At 37.2% G+C, this 15,657-nt stretch overlaps 2 protein-coding genes and 1 long non-coding RNA gene across 15 annotated transcripts in view; 1 reads left to right on the forward strand and 2 right to left on the reverse strand.

Moving 5' to 3' along the window:
• The first annotated feature begins 1,909 nt into the window (after positions 1 to 1,909).
• Positions 1,910 to 7,882, forward strand: LOC103422333 (wall-associated receptor kinase 3-like). Its single transcript, XM_029110217.2, has 3 exons — positions 1,910 to 3,182; positions 3,668 to 3,841; positions 6,470 to 7,882. The coding sequence occupies exons 1-3, from the start codon at positions 2,276 to 2,278 to the stop codon at positions 7,687 to 7,689; spliced, it is 2,301 nt and encodes a 766-aa protein (XP_028966050.1). The 5' UTR covers positions 1,910 to 2,275; the 3' UTR covers positions 7,690 to 7,882.
• Positions 3,318 to 5,464, reverse strand: LOC114827753 (uncharacterized). 2 transcript variants are annotated; one of them, XR_011572382.1, is made up of 3 exons: positions 4,976 to 5,464; positions 4,758 to 4,814; positions 3,318 to 3,710 (listed from the first exon to the last, which is right to left on the reverse strand). It is a non-coding gene; the product is annotated as an uncharacterized lncRNA (long non-coding RNA). The 2 variants fall into 2 exon arrangements; XR_003777006.2 differs by having other exon boundaries at positions 4,906 to 5,462.
• A 168-nt stretch (positions 7,883 to 8,050) lies between the features above and the next one.
• LOC103402133 (coatomer subunit alpha-1-like) overlaps positions 8,051 to 15,657 on the reverse strand; it is a 35,442-nt gene continuing 27,835 nt past the window's right edge. For all 12 annotated transcript variants that reach the window (XM_070807062.1, XM_070807061.1, XM_070807060.1 and 9 more), the window contains 3 exons: positions 13,200 to 13,317; positions 10,665 to 11,158; positions 8,051 to 10,048 (listed from right to left, as the gene is read on the reverse strand). Coding sequence is in view for 6 of the 12 variants with exons in the window: in XM_070807052.1 (XP_070663153.1) it covers positions 9,549 to 10,048; positions 10,665 to 10,953 (789 nt within the window). In the remaining 6 variants the exon portion in view is untranslated. The remainder of the gene's footprint in view (positions 10,049 to 10,664; positions 11,159 to 13,199; positions 13,318 to 15,657) is intronic.

Consider the following 15,657-nt stretch of genomic DNA (forward strand, 5'->3'; position numbering starts at 1 on the left):
GCTATGAGTTCGCCTATAAAACATGCAAAGGCGATATACTTTTTAGCCACAGTTCAATGTAATGTGAATTATTGTTCGCAACTTTTGTATCTAATAAATATCCACGGTTAAAAATATTCATTGATCTATTAGAAGTTATCATGGACGTACCCATTTTTCTACTACATATAGGAATATAAAGGCTAGAAGATTCTCATTTAATTGAAACATACCAAACTCATTAAACACTCTAATCATAAGCTCATACCGATTATTAAGCTAATTAGTGCTCTAGATATTTAGAGATGTCAAATGATGAAGAAAAGGAAGAGGGAGAGGTTTGGATGACCACGGAGGAGTAAATGGGGGTGCGGAATGACAACCATGGGAGATGGAAGGATTTTTTAAAGAGAGAGAGAAGGGGATTTGCTCTATGGAAAGATGATGGACTGGGTAGGGTTTTATTTTTTATTTTTAAGTAGATTGAGTTGGGTGTAAAAAGAAGTTTGATTAAGTTGAGTAAGGACGGTTTCGGAAATGATGTTGGGTGTAAATAGATAATGATAGATAAATCAAATACAATATGGATATAAAAAGTAAGTTGGGTGTTGAGATACAAAATATGGGTTCAAATAAAATTTCCCTTTCAACAACTAGTTTCTTAAAAAAAGAACAGTAATGCTATTCTTACCATGTTTTTATATCACATTTATATATCACCTTATGTGTCATTTGATGTGGACAACACATCATTTAAATTGGAATTTAATTTAAATTAAAAATCATTCAATAAATCAATAATTAAAATAAAAGCTGGAATTAAATGGTGATTGTGGTATACGAGGAGTCTTCTCCTTCCTTCCCCATTCAATCCTGCTTCTTCTCCCGTTTCTTCTTCAACACCAGTTCTTTCACGCCATAATTTTTTCACTCCCCTATCTGGATTATTAGTACGCATCTATCATTTTTTTTTCAATGAATTTAATTTTTTTTGTCTGTTTATTTCTTCTTCTTTCTCTCAATCTCCATTGTGTAGCAAGATAAATTCTTCTGCGGGTCTTGATCAGATTCGACGTTAGTGGTGTCGTGGTGAGGGATGAAGGTTTCTTGACGATACGTACTTGAGATTACTTTAATTTGATTATAAGTAGGAACAAGATGGAGTCCTTAATGATTCAAAGTGTTAAATCTTCAACCCCCAGTATCATATTTTTCTATGAACAAAAAGGTTTAGGTAAATAGTCCAATGGAGATCGAGAGAAAGAAGAATAATAAACTGACTACAAAAATGTAAATTCATTGAAAAATAATGGTAAATGCTTACCAATAATCTAAATAGGGGAGCGTTGATGAACCTTTGCCGTATGAGAATTAGTTGAGATTGTGGTAGTCCACACTAACGTAAAAAAAACTGGAGCGAAAAAATATGGCGTGAAAGAACTGGCGGAAGAAGAAACGGGAGAAGAAGCATGATTGAATGGGGAAGGAAGGAGAAGATTCCTCGTATGCCACAATCACCATTTAATTCCAGCTTTTGTTTTAATTATTGATTATAAAAACATGGTAAGAGTATCATTATTGAAAAAAGAAAGAAAATAATCAATAAATTCACTTCAGGTGTAAATACATAGATTCACATCGCTTTATTTATTTATTTATTTGTATATTCCAAGTTGATTAAGGTAATTAAGTAATCTTTCTTGACTTAACTTTAAATAATTAAATAAACTTGGCTTGACTTTGCACACTCCCCTCGCTTATTGACTAATGACTCAGTACTAAGTCTTTTTTTTTGTTTGGTCAGAACTCAGTATTAAGTGAGATCGATATTTTTGTGTGCTCGTCCTGGAAATAAACAGGAGAAAGCCTAATGGTGGCCTAAAACAATAACAGACAAATCAGTCAAGATGAGGAACACAAAATATGCCACCATGCGTTTTAATCCCTTCCTTTTATATTAATTCCTACAGAAGGCCAACCATGCTCAAGAGGCAACGCGTATCGACTAATGACTAATACCAAGTCAGGTGGATGTTTTCTTGTGCATTTCCTGGAAATACATGGGACAAAGCCTAATCGTGGACTAAAACAATAACAGACAATTAAGAGTAGGACACATTTTCCCCCAACCCAAAATATTCCACCACGCGTTTTAATCCCTTCCATATATAATATATTCCTACAGAAGGCCAACCTTCTTAATTAGCAGTTCCTTAATTTCTTGGATCCATCACTTGCTTGGATTTTATTCTCTGCTACTGCTAGGATCTGCTCGACACTTTTCAGTTAATACCATATGGCGTTACATTGGAGGATGCATATTTTGCATCTCTCTTTAGTAATGGTGGTAGAAGTTACAATTTTACTAGCAACTCCAACTCCAACAACAGCTCAATCTCTCCTTCCGCCTCAGGCACTGCCTGGCTGCCCTGACCATTGTGGTAATCTCACAATTCCATACCCATTTGGCATAGGCGATGGTTGCTACCTCGAAGACCGGTTTAACATCACTTGTAACATTTCCACTCAACAGCCAACAACACTTTGGATGACGAGCGATGTCAAAATTACCAACATATCTCTTTATAACGGTGAGCTCCAAATACTACAGTTCGCAGCCAGTGATTGTTACAATGCTCAAGGCAACTCGACCAGATCGAACAGTCCCGAGCTCAGTGTGCCTCCTCCTTGCAGCATCTCCAAAACCAAAAACATGTTCGTTGCAGTTGGATGCGACACATATGCGTTTTTTATAGGTTACCGGGGTGAAGAAGAGTACACAACCGGGTGTATGTCCCAATGTGCCGATCTTGGCAACGCTATCGATCAGCGGGATACTTGCTCTGGCGTTGGATGTTGCCAAACTAAAGTCCCCAGTGGGCTGCAAAATGGGTCTGTGACCTTGGGAAGTTTTTACAATTATACGGATGTGCGGGACTCCCACCGATGCAGCTACGCGTTCCTTGTGCAAGAAAGCGAGTTCAACTTTAACAGCACGAGTTTTCGAGAACTAAACGTTACAACCCAGCTTCCGGCAATTATTGATTGGGTAATTGGGAATGAGTCATGTGATATTGCAGCTAAAAACGAGAGCACTTTTGCATGCAAGGCAAATAGCTCCTGCCATAATCGTTCTTCAGGCTACATATGCCAGTGCTGGTCAGGTTACGAAGGGAACCCATACCTCCCAGATGGTTGCCAAGGTAAATAAATCTAGACAGCATTTGACCATTTGATTATTATCATAAAAAAATTTGCGTTCATCAAAACATATTGTATGTATATGTATATGTATGTATGTAGGTCTACTTTTTTTTATTATGGTTAAACAAATAAAATTCCAATTTGCTTGACTTTTTTGCATATATAATGTAATAGAAGCAGGAGTTAAATCCCTTAAATAGTGCTAGGAACCTCGATCAAAATATTTAAATAAACAAGGTTTTAATATAACAATTAGGTTGACTAGAGATCAGAATCAAAATGACCCTTATCATTAAAATAACATGTAAGCTTAGCTGACGATGCCAAAGTAGCCACCAATTAGCCACGGATTATCAAATCTGAGGGTTCATGAACTGTTTCCCTCAGCATTTTTTTAGTAGCAAGTTGTTAACAAAAAGTCTCAAAAGTGGGATTTAATTTTTACCTGTTGTTCATGGATTTAATTCATTCTTTTTCTGTTCAGATATTGATGAGTGCAAGGCTCCAAACCCCTGCAGTATGGGAACCTGCATAAATACACCGGGAAATTATACTTGCAAATGTCCGAAAGGGTACAAAAATGACGATCCGGATAAAATAAGATGCATCAAGGCCGACGGTCGAGCAAAGCTCAGTCTCCTGCTTATTATCTCACTAGGTATGCATATGTTAGTTTTATTTTACTTTTTCTTTAGGCGCGTGTTTTTGCATATACAATGGATATTGGGTGAAGGGAAAAGTTGAACTCGGGTCTTGTGTGCGAACTTAGTTACAAATCTCTTGCTTGGATTGTTAGTTTATTACTAGAATCAGTGTCAATTTCTCCATGTTATAGCAATACCTCATAACAAATCGTCGGCAAACAAAATCAGTTTTAAGTTTTTTGAATTAAAAAGGCCAAAACACATTTTCAGAGAGTCCATTAGCCAGACAAAATCATAATAGCCAACCGCAGACAAATCCAGAAAAACATAGAAACAAATAGAATCATTTAAATTTTGTATGCTGTTAGTTTCTCAAGTAACCTATACATATTCATTCAAATTATGCATGTATTGGGGCGCTTTAAGCAGAATGGTAGTGTAGTATTCAAAATTTATTTTCAAATGATCACAAATGAATCTCCCACTATTCTACTTAAAACACCATTATTCCACTCAAAACTTAGTGAAAATTGCATTGTTTTTATAAAAACATTAAAAAACATATGAACTCATGCCCAACTTTGATTAATCCATAATTAATAGCTGACTATTTCAATACTAAGAGTTGATAAGAGAACATTGGAAAACATATGAACATGCCCATCTGACATTGCAGTTGATTAATCTCACATAAATCCACATCAAAAGAACCCAGAAATTTAATGAAGAATTTTCCAAAACCCACAATTTAAACTAAAACCCACAAATTTAAACGAAAAACTCTATAAAATCATGAAAAATTTAATAAAATCCAAGTATATTAATCACAAATTCGATCAAACAAATCTTCACATCCAATAAGTCTAGAAGGTACACTAAAAAAAAAAATGTTCAACAAAAGATTCAATACGAAAAACAAAAATTATATACCTTGATCACAAAGGGCTTGCACACACAAAAACCCCAATATTCGAAGACCAACGTTTCCTGACAGCAAAAATCAAACCAGATCAGACAGCCACACGCAAATCACCAAAAAAATTTAAATCAGGCACACTAAAAAAGCCGCAAAACTCACCAGAAAACGTTAGGTTATGTGGGTTAAAAACGGATTCCAATCGAACTCAAAAAGGGCACGAAAAACTCACCAGGAAACCCTAGCTTTTTTGGGTAAAAAAGTTCCTTCAAATCAACCTGAGAAACTGAAGAAGCATTCTTGAGTTCAATAAAAATCGAAATTTAAGCAAGCTTTCTGACCTGAAAACTTTGGATTAGATCAGCCCAGAACAAATTCTAAACGGATTAAAAATGGGTAGAAGCTTCTAACCCCCTACTGATTTTCAAGAAAACAACTTTGATAACTAATTCGCGAACAACAAAGCAAGAGGCTGAATAATTTGAACAACCAAAAAGATGAAGCGGTACGGGTAGAGAAAACAAATCGGAGACGGAAGGAAGGAACTCCATGTATGCGCGAGAGGAAAGTGAAAAGCTAAAAGAAAGGTCCAGAACAACTAAAGCCAAACCGTGCACCGATGACGGACAGGTGGAATAAAAGGGCATAACCGTCATAAAACGCTGACAGAAAAAATTTGGAGGGTATTTTCCCCACGGAAATGGATTCTCTCCTCGCTCCCACTTCCCATACATCCCCTGTTTGTGTGGTTACGGTTAAGTCACGTCAACATTTTATATTAATTTTTTAATAGAGATAATAAGACAAAAAGCAATAGTAATATAAAATATTGACCTGTTTTAACCGTAACTACACAAATAGGAGAGGATGGAAGTGTATGGGAAGTGTGAGAGTAGAAAATCCATCTCCTTTTCGCCACTCCATTGTTAGTGAACAGTAACCGAGAGTTTGGGTTTTAGGGAGGAGGATTCTCTCTCTCTCTCTCTCCCCCCCCATCTCTCTCCCATTTCCTCCCCTCCTATTTGAACTGTCACGGTTAAGCCACGTTAACATCTTATATTGACTAATCTCTTTCCTCTTCTCTCCCCTTCTATTTGAACGGTCACGGTTAAGCCACACCAACATCTTATATTGATTTTTTTTATAGATATAATAAGACAAAAAACAATGTGTGAGAAGAGGAGAGGGAAGATGATGAGAATAGGAGGGGAGAGAATCCTATTCCGAATTTTAGTATAGAAATAATTTACATATGTCACATCATACAGTCCTAGTCTAAAATTCTAAACTTGCTAATTTTCCTTTGAACAATTGCACTCAAATTTTACCCACTTTTAGAACCAAAACTTTCAAACATATATCAACAGTGCTCTTTGGAAGACAGGTTTTCAAATCAATATTATCAAGAATGTAACAATCGAAATTGGTACGTACACTTTGTTATTGACATGATATTAAAACTGATATCGGCACATTGTTAATAACATATATATGAAGAGTCTGTCTTGCCCAAAGAATGATTAATACTTACATATATGTGGCTTAGAAAGATCCATGCATATACAGAATGATTAAATATTCTCATTGTGTAGCATGTCATTTTTTGTTACAAAATATCGCTTTGCTCTAAAACAAGAAAAGTATTCACCAGACGACAAAAACAAGATTAATACATTGATGATTTGCTCTGTATAATTTCTTGTAATTCATGTGATCATCTTTGCAGGTGCCAGTGGAGGCTTCTTGCTTTTACTAAGTGGATCTTGGATATATTGGGGAATGCAGAGAAGAAAGTTCCTCAAACTCAAAGAAAAATACTTTAAAGAAAATGGTGGCTTATTGTTACAACAAAAAATCGCTAGTCAAGGAGGCTCTGTGGAGACAACAAAAATTTTCAAGGCAGAAGAACTTGAGAAGGCAACAAACAATTACCATGAAAGTGGAATCCTTGGTGAAGGAGGCTATGGAATAGTTTACAAAGGAATATTAGCAGCAGATAACAATAAAGTGGTTGCCATAAAAAAGTCTAAAATTTGTGTCCCAACGCAGAAGGAGCAGTTTGTCAACGAGTTGCTTGTTCTCTCTCAAATCAACCATAGAAATGTGGTGAGGTTATTGGGTTGTTGTTTGGAGTTAGAAGTTCCTCTACTAGTTTACGAGTTTATCGCTCACGGCACTCTCTTTGAGCACATACATGGCAAAAAGAGGAAAGGATCATCATTTTCATTGGAATTACGACTCAAGATAGCTGCTGAAACTGCTGGAGCACTAGCATACTTACACTCCTCAGCTCTGATGCAAATCATACATCGAGATGTGAAACTGACAAATATACTGTTAGATGAAAATTACACGGCAAAAGTGTCAGACTTTGGAGCTTCACGATTGATTCCTCTTGATCAAGCCCAACTTGCAACTTTAGTGCAAGGAACAATCGGATACTTAGACCCTGAATATTTCCACACGAGTCAGCTAACAGATAAGAGTGACGTCTATAGCTTTGGAGTTGTCCTTATGGAGCTACTAACAAGTAAACTGGCACTTGATTCTCATAGGCCTGAGGGAGAGAAAAACCTGGCAAGGTTCTTTCTTTGTTTAATGGAAGAGGATCGCCTGAATGAAATTCTCGATGATGACATACTTAACGAGAGAAACATCGAGACATTAAAAACAGTGGCCAATCTGGCAAAAAGATGTGTAAGGTTAAAAGGGGAGGACAGGCCAACAATGAAAGAAGTTGCCATGGAGCTTGAAGGAATGAGAATTACAGAAAAGCATCCATGGGGAAAAGATGAAATTTGTTCAGAAGAGACTGAGTGCTTACTTGGGCCAGGTAACTCAGATGCTTATCCTGTGGATGTTAGAGCTGGTTCTAGTACTAGTACAACTATTGGGTATGACAGCATGCAGATCCAGATGTTAATTCCATATGATGATGGAAGATAATTCACTACTTCATATAATCAACATTGCTCATCATTCTAGACATAGTGAAATAGTATTATTTTTCATCACATACTATAAGTGTAGCCGATGTCCTTCCTCTGTACCCTCGAGTTTGAATTTTTCTTTTGCTACAATTTAGATTTAGTTGAAAGTAAAGTATCGCTTGTATAAAATAAAATATTAATTTTCATCATTTTGACAGTTTTTATTTAGGAACCAGGATCCTCTCCTGAGCAGTTCCCTAGGGATCCTAGGGATCCCACAATCTTGTCCGTTCATTTTATATCGTGCGGTCAGTTTTCGTTAGGTACAATTCATATTTGAATTTTAAAATTTAAATTTTAAATAATTTCTGATCGCCTAGACCAAAATGCTCCACCTGTTCATTACAGCGAAATCATGATCACGTACCTTGAAATAAAATTTGAAATAGAAATACAAGAGAAGCACACAACCTAATCAAATTGCGCTCTTTAACATAAAACCCTGCTCAAGGAGATGAGAAAACTAACATAACCGTTGTCGGACTTGAAGGTTGGAAAAATTGCTCCCACTTGAGCAGCAGGAGATCATCTTATCTGGGTAGGAGAACAGAGCAAACCAGATGCATCTGATCCAACCACTGAAAGATCACAAACAGTACAGAGCTTCCCTTCCTGGTCCGGAACAAACCGAGAACTGCAGTATGGGCATGACACATCCTTCTGTCCACGGTAAATAGGCACATATGTTGCCCCACAAACCACAAATGGGTTTCTGAAATCATATCCTCAAGATCTTCAAGATCCCATCCTCCCTCCTCATTTTCCTCGTGTGCTTCCTCATCATCCAGCACTGCACTGATGTCTCCATTTGGAATATTGTCCACGTCAACAAGATCCAACTCCTCTCCCCAGTCAGCATCTGCAGCGTCTTCATAATATTCCTCGCATGACCCTCAACAAAGGCCAATCTCCTCCGCAGATGATTGGCGTTGGTGGTAACAAAAGGGACGGAGATTTCACCTTGGGTAAAACAGGAACATTATCTCCCAGTTCAGCCGCCAAACGTTCGGCAATATCATGGAGCCCATGAATTACAGCTGTGCTATAAGCAAGAGGTAAATGACCTGCATTCTCCAAGATCTTAACACGCTCTCTGATGTCACCCAAATACAAAGCATTGTGGAACTGGCCCATCACATCATTCTTGACTTCAGCAATTTTCAACATTTTGGACAATTTATCCAAGTTTCCAGTCACAAGATATAAGAATGATAGCCTCTCAAAATTCTTTGTCCTCTGATATGCATATTCTACAATGCCTGCATTACCCTGACGAAGGGCCTCCACTCCCAATCGATACCAGTGATCTTTCTCATCAATTTCCTTGGCAGAAGCAACAGCAATCTGGATGTTCCCGCTTCCTAGTGCCAAGTTGAAGCGAGTCCTCTCATCCTTCACAAATGAAGGGCAACCTCAGGGAAACCTTTCTGCTGTAGATATGCAATCATGGCCTGGCCACAGGGCTCAGAACTCCTTATCATGCTCATAACCTGGTCATACCTCTTCTTCAGTAAAGGATAACTTGAAAACATATTCTGTTGCATCAACAACAATGGCACAGTTCTTCCCATCTCGACCCAAGCAATGTATGGTGTTTCCATACACTTTTGTTATATATACAGGAGCGTCGAGGGTCCTGATGATTCTACTATCCCCATTAGGAAGGCAGTATTTGCTGTGGTTCAAGGTTGTATATATGAAGACGCCATTGTCATCCCTAGCTCCCCAACAATAATTCTCTGCTGCAGGTCAAAAATAATGACTCTGTCCTCTGCCCTGCACAGCAAGTTTCCAGTTCCAGCATAAAATATTGCATCAGCAACAATAGGTAGGGCCTCCAATTCCTCTTTTTGCCTCCTGCGCAGTATCACCCCGACCAAAGCTATCTTTGGGTATAACGTATAGTTCATAAGACCCCCCTTCCATATCTGAACATATCAAAGCAGCATTTTCTGTGGGGCTGTAAGATAGTGTCTTTGCCCCTTGATTCAAGTTGGAAGAACCACGATCTTTAACATAGTACATTGAATCACCGCTAACAGAAAAGGCAGGACGCTCCCTCTCCAATTTAAAGACAATCATGCCACTATCATGGCCAGCAGCCAAGAGGTTCATTTCAGGATGTGCTGAAAGAATCCAGAATCTATCATGCTCCCTGCGAAATGTCTGAAGACCAGTCCGTTTTGTTGCATCCCAGACTCGGATACTTCTATCCTCTGAATTGGACACAATAATATCCTGCCTTGAATGGAATAGAACACAGGATACATTGTTCATGTGCCCCCTTAGAGTGTCCACTTCCCAAGCCTTTGTATCTGAAATCGGAAAGATTAACAGGTTACCATTTGGCAGTTCAACCAAACAGGATTCCGTAATTCTATTTCAATCTTTCTAATACGAACACACTGCAAGAGTATTTAATTATGAATCTATATATGCATACCATTTCGCAAGAAATAAATAGTACATTTAGTGGGATAAGGCTTTGTTGTTGTTGTATCTCCAAAAGCAATTGTGTGGCTTTTTTCAGTGGTAATGATATTATTTGTGAAACTGGCCATCAATTAATTTTACAAAAGTTAGCATACCTAATTTCTAGAAGCTAATGAGGTGAAACTAAACCCTATAAAAATTTCAGTTTCTTTTTTTTTTTTTTTTTCTTTTGGGTGAGGAGAAGGGGGAATGATATGTATAGATGTCTGGTATTTGACAGAATAATAATAGAAAAAAATTTAAATCACAATTCGGTTGCTATATCATGTGCTTGGTTGCTACAGAAAGGCAGATACCGAGTATGACGATAATAGACTAAAAGATCAGTCTTTAGGTATATATTTTCCCAATACATGTTGTGTTTGACATAACGACAACTGGATCTATTATCTAAAAAGAATATAATTAAATAATTAATTCGATTTAAATATTCCCAACCATTCATCCGCCAAAGTTTCACTTGTCGATCGTCTGCTCCAGAGACGATTAGAGGGAGTGTAGGATGAAATGATGCCCAATTCACACCCCGATCATGACCTTCCAAAACATACTTCACAACAGCATCAACTCCACCAAAGAAATCTGCATTCATCTGACTCAAGCGTAGAATGTCATCTGCTGGGGCAACCGTCTTTTTCCTGAGGGCACCAATATCCCAAACACGAACAGTTTGATCCAACGATGCTGAGTCAACAAGATCCTCCTTTGGATGGAATAAGGCACACATGACGTAATGGTTGTGTCCAGTGAGCACAGAAATACAAGTTCGGGACTGCCAATTCCATATTCTGATTGTCTGGTCATCACTTGCACTGACAATCCAAGGGTACTCATGATGGAATTGAACAGTTCGGATGTAATCAATGTGTCCAAGAAGTGTAAACAAACACCTATGCAACTTGGAATTCCACACCTTGATTTGTAATCATCCCCTGCCATGTAAACATAAACAATCAATTACTTCTCTCTAGACTCTTCCAAATTGGCAGTGCTATCATAATAACTTATCACTTCACAAACAAGTAAAAGCTTCTCAGGTTGATAGAGTAAGGAAAAACAGAGGTACTGATTTTCAGATTAAGAATATAAGAGTAAATAGTTCAGATCTGATTGATTCTACATGGCATCAAGAAGAACCTAATGAACTACACTACCATTTCTAACGGATACATCGGGCGAGGTACAGCAAGATGACCACACATTACACAATGTGACAAACCTAGGAGTAAATAGTTATACAGATGTGTCCACAGAAGAAACAGAGCAGATGATTGGCCGTCAAAACCTAATTTTTAGCAATAAGGAGATATATATTTGTTTGTACCATACTTGACCAATCCCGAAACTATTGAGCACCGGTCAACGTTATACTGTCAAGGACCCAGAATAGTTTCCTTCCAACCAGGAGGTCAATCACAGCGCGACACGTGTCGACATCAGAAGCCAATCTTAGCGCGACATGTGTCAACATCAGCAGCCAATCACAACACGACACGTGTCAATGTCAGAATGAAACTAGAAACTCTCTTCTATAAATAGAGATCATTTTCTCACAATATTTCCTAATATCATTTGTACTAAATCATTCACTAGTACTCACTAAAGGAGAGCTTGAACCTATGTACTTGTGTAAACCCTTTACAATTAATGAGAACTCCCCTACTCCGTGGACGTAGCCAATCTGGGTGAACCACGTACATCTTGTGTTTACTTCCCTGTCTCTATCCATTTGCATACTTATCCACACTAATGACTAAAGCAATCTAGCGAAGGTCACAAACTTGACACTTTCTTTTGTGCATCAACAATATTAATATGTTTTTTTAAGTATAGATGATCTTTTCATGCATATTTTTTCATGAAGTATTAGATAGATGGTAATCATTTTTAAGCTGTTTTTTTTTTGGTTTTAAAATGTTATGCAGCAAGAATGTGCGCAGATTATGGAATATGAAATTGGAAAATTGTTTAATCCAATAACGAAGAGAATTTTCTCAGTGCATGAAAAATAAAAGAATGTTTTAAGAAAAAATGTAAAAGAAAACAGTAAAATTGCGTGCCTGAGCTGGAAACGGTTTTTGAAGCATGCAGAGGAAAGATGCAGAAAATGAAGAGGATTGTATGCTGTAAACAAAAAGAAAACCAAACTGTTTACATAAAGGAGCAGGCAAAAGCTAAAAGAAACGAAAATTTGAAAATTTAGTGTGGTTGGTTTCCAAATGTTTCAAAATGTCAAAAAGCTGGATCAGAATTGGTTAATTATTATGGAAGCAAGTAAAGAAAATACTCGGATTGAAACTGGTGCAAGGGTTTTATTACGTGGAATAAACGCTGTTATTTATGTAATTTTGGCATTAATCACATTGTTGTTTTTGGGTATGGAAAACATAAATCAAACAGATTTAAGCAGTTAAATGAGCATCTGGTTAGAAAGGAACTTGTTCAGGGCTTAGATTAAGTAGATGTGTTTAGATGGCAACAATGGTAGTACAGAGTTTATTACTGTGTAGAGATTAGTTGATCATTAATTTTGGACCAAATGAGAAAAGAACAGAAAAATACAATCATTGTTATCCTAAAATTTTGGCACTGTTAGTTATCATAAATATATAGATTAAGGGAATGGAAATAAAAACAAACCAACTCAGTTAGATATGACAACGGTTCTCATAGATTTTTATTAAGCTGTAACTTAAAGGCATATGATATTAGGGTAATGCATTTTGGAGCAAGAAATGACAAATAAGTGCTATAATGAGTGAGATTACGTGATTACTAAAATTTTGGACCGAAAGAAATATAGTATGTAGGTAGAGAAAATGGTCATCTTGAATACACCATATGTGGTGGATGATAAATTAAGAAAGTAGGAAGGGAAAAATGAAATGGTATAAACTATATGCTAAATGATGACAGAACTGAATCCATTTGAGTCTTAGCTTGTGATCATTGATCTAGTTAATTACCACGCACCTTAAGGTTTGGTCCATAAATGTTTCTTGCAAGCAACGGAGATGCAGTGGTCTCTTTTTCCAAAAGAGTGCACATGCGGTTCTTTCTGAGGAACAAATGCATGCACCACCATTTCCTCCTGATTGAGTGGCAGATAAGAAAGCAAAAATTAAAAATTAAAAAAAAAAAAAAAGAATTGGTATAACGGCTGGCATAGTACTTGCAGAGAGAATATGCTTAATTTTGAACAATATATATGCAGTGGATGAGACAATTTGATCTCAAATTTTGCAGGACATCTTTAAAAATTATGTTTGGAGTATAGTTGTTTACATTATTTTCTCCATCTGAAATCAAAATTTTGAGACCTTTTGATGTAACTCTAGATGACGCCACATATAATTGACCATGGGTGAAAATAGGTTCTGAAAGGTATAACCAACTTGTTTCAAATTTAGGTTATGTGTACGTAACAACATAATTGGCATTCCTATCTTCAAACTTAGGTTATGTGTAGGTAAACCATTGAAATCCAATTATTCAAAAATTCAACAGGATATAATGTTTCCAAATTTTCAATATTTCCATTTGAAGGACACAAAAAATCATAACTTAGAAACACATGTTGTTCACCATGTAACAAATCTATTATATAATTGTTTATATCTGTAACAGTTGTGTTTTGAGGTGTTATAATAGCACGTTCTCTCAAATAGACAAAATTGTCAAAACAATTTTCAAAATCAGGATAAGTTGCAAGAAAAATTGATAAAATCGGATTTCCAAAAGAATGAACTATCAAATCTTTAGGTATTTCAATAAAAAAAATATGTCCTTATCATCTAAACTACTTTCACTAATTTTTCCATCACCTATTTGTAAAATCCAATTTGCAAAATCACTTATTTTTTTCTTTTCATCAATGGTTAATCCATTTTTTGATAATCTCATGTTTTCTTTTAGATAAAATATTTTAAAATGCGTCCACAAATAAGAAGTATTCAAATAAGCATTTATTATGTCATCTTTGCTTCCTCCGGGTATGACAGGTAATATTTGCCGAAAATCATCACCTAATAAAAGAGGTTTACCATTAAAAGGAACATTACTTTCTAAACCATTTAAATGGGACATAATATCCGAAAGAGATTTATCTACAACAACAACAACAACAACAAAGCCTTTTCCCACTAAGTGGGGTCGGCTATATGAATCCTAGAACGCCATTGCGCTCGGTTTTGTGTCATGTCCTCCGTTAGATCCAAGTAATCAAGTCTTTTCTTAGGGTCTCTTCCAAAGTTTTCCTAGGTCTTCCTCTACCCCTTCGGCCCTGAACTTCTGTCCCGTAGTCACATTTTCGAACCGGAGCGTCAGTAGGCCTTCTTTGCACATGTCCAAACCACCGGAACCGATTTTCTCTCATATTTCCTTCAATTTTGGCTACTCCTACTTTACCTTGGATATCCTCATTCCCAATCTTATCCTTTCTCGTGTGCCCATACATCCCACGAAGCATCCTCATCTCCGCTACACCCATTTTGTGTACGTGTTGATGCTTCACCGCCCAACATTCTGTGCCATACAACATCGTTGGCCTTATTGCCGTCCTATAAAATTTTCCCTTGAGCTTCAGTGGCCTACGACGATCACACAACACGCCGGATACACTCTTACACTTCATCCATGCAGCTTGTATTCTATGGTTGAGATCTCCATCTAATTCTCCGTTCTCTTGCAAGATAGATCCTAGGTAGCGAAAACGGTCACTTTTTGTGATCTTCGCTAGATTGCTCCGGTCATTAGTGTGGATAAGTATATAAATGGATAGAGATAGGAAAGCAAACACAAGATGTACGTGATTCACCCAGATTGGCTACGTCCACGGAATAGAGGAGTTCTCGTTAATTGTGAAGGGTTTACACAAGTACATAGGTTCAAACTCTCCTTTAGGGAGTACAAGTGAATGATTTAGTACAAATGACATTAGGAAATATTGTGGGAGAATGATCTCGTAACCACGAAACTTCTAAGTCCCGGAGTGTGGTATCGGCTTGACTTTCCTTATCTGTCTCATAGGTAGATGTGGAATCTTCTCTGGAAGTACTCTTCCTCCATCCAGGGGTGGTATCTGTAACTGGTGGAGATGCACAAGGTAATGTATCAATGTCACTTGAAGCTTACTTGTAGTTTCAGGCTTGGTCAAGCGCGATACAAACCATGTAGTAGGAGTCCCCAAAGTCGCCGAGCTAGGGGATCTGCTGAAAAAGGTAACAGACAAGGTAAGCAATCAGAGCTCCGGCTGATTGTTCACATTCTCCCTATCTTGCAGGCAGCATGAAGGATAAAGAGAAGAAAAATGAGAAGAGATGATATGGGATACTTTTGCTTTTGAAGAAGTAACTTTCCACAGGCTTATTCTTGAACTGGGCTGGAGGGTTTTCTGGTTTCCTCCAAAGTATAAGGCCGACTGAAGAATTTG

The sequence above is a fragment of the Malus domestica genome, chromosome 10 (genome assembly GCF_042453785.1).
Source record: "Malus domestica chromosome 10, GDT2T_hap1".
NCBI classification, from domain to species: domain Eukaryota; kingdom Viridiplantae; phylum Streptophyta; class Magnoliopsida; order Rosales; family Rosaceae; genus Malus; species Malus domestica.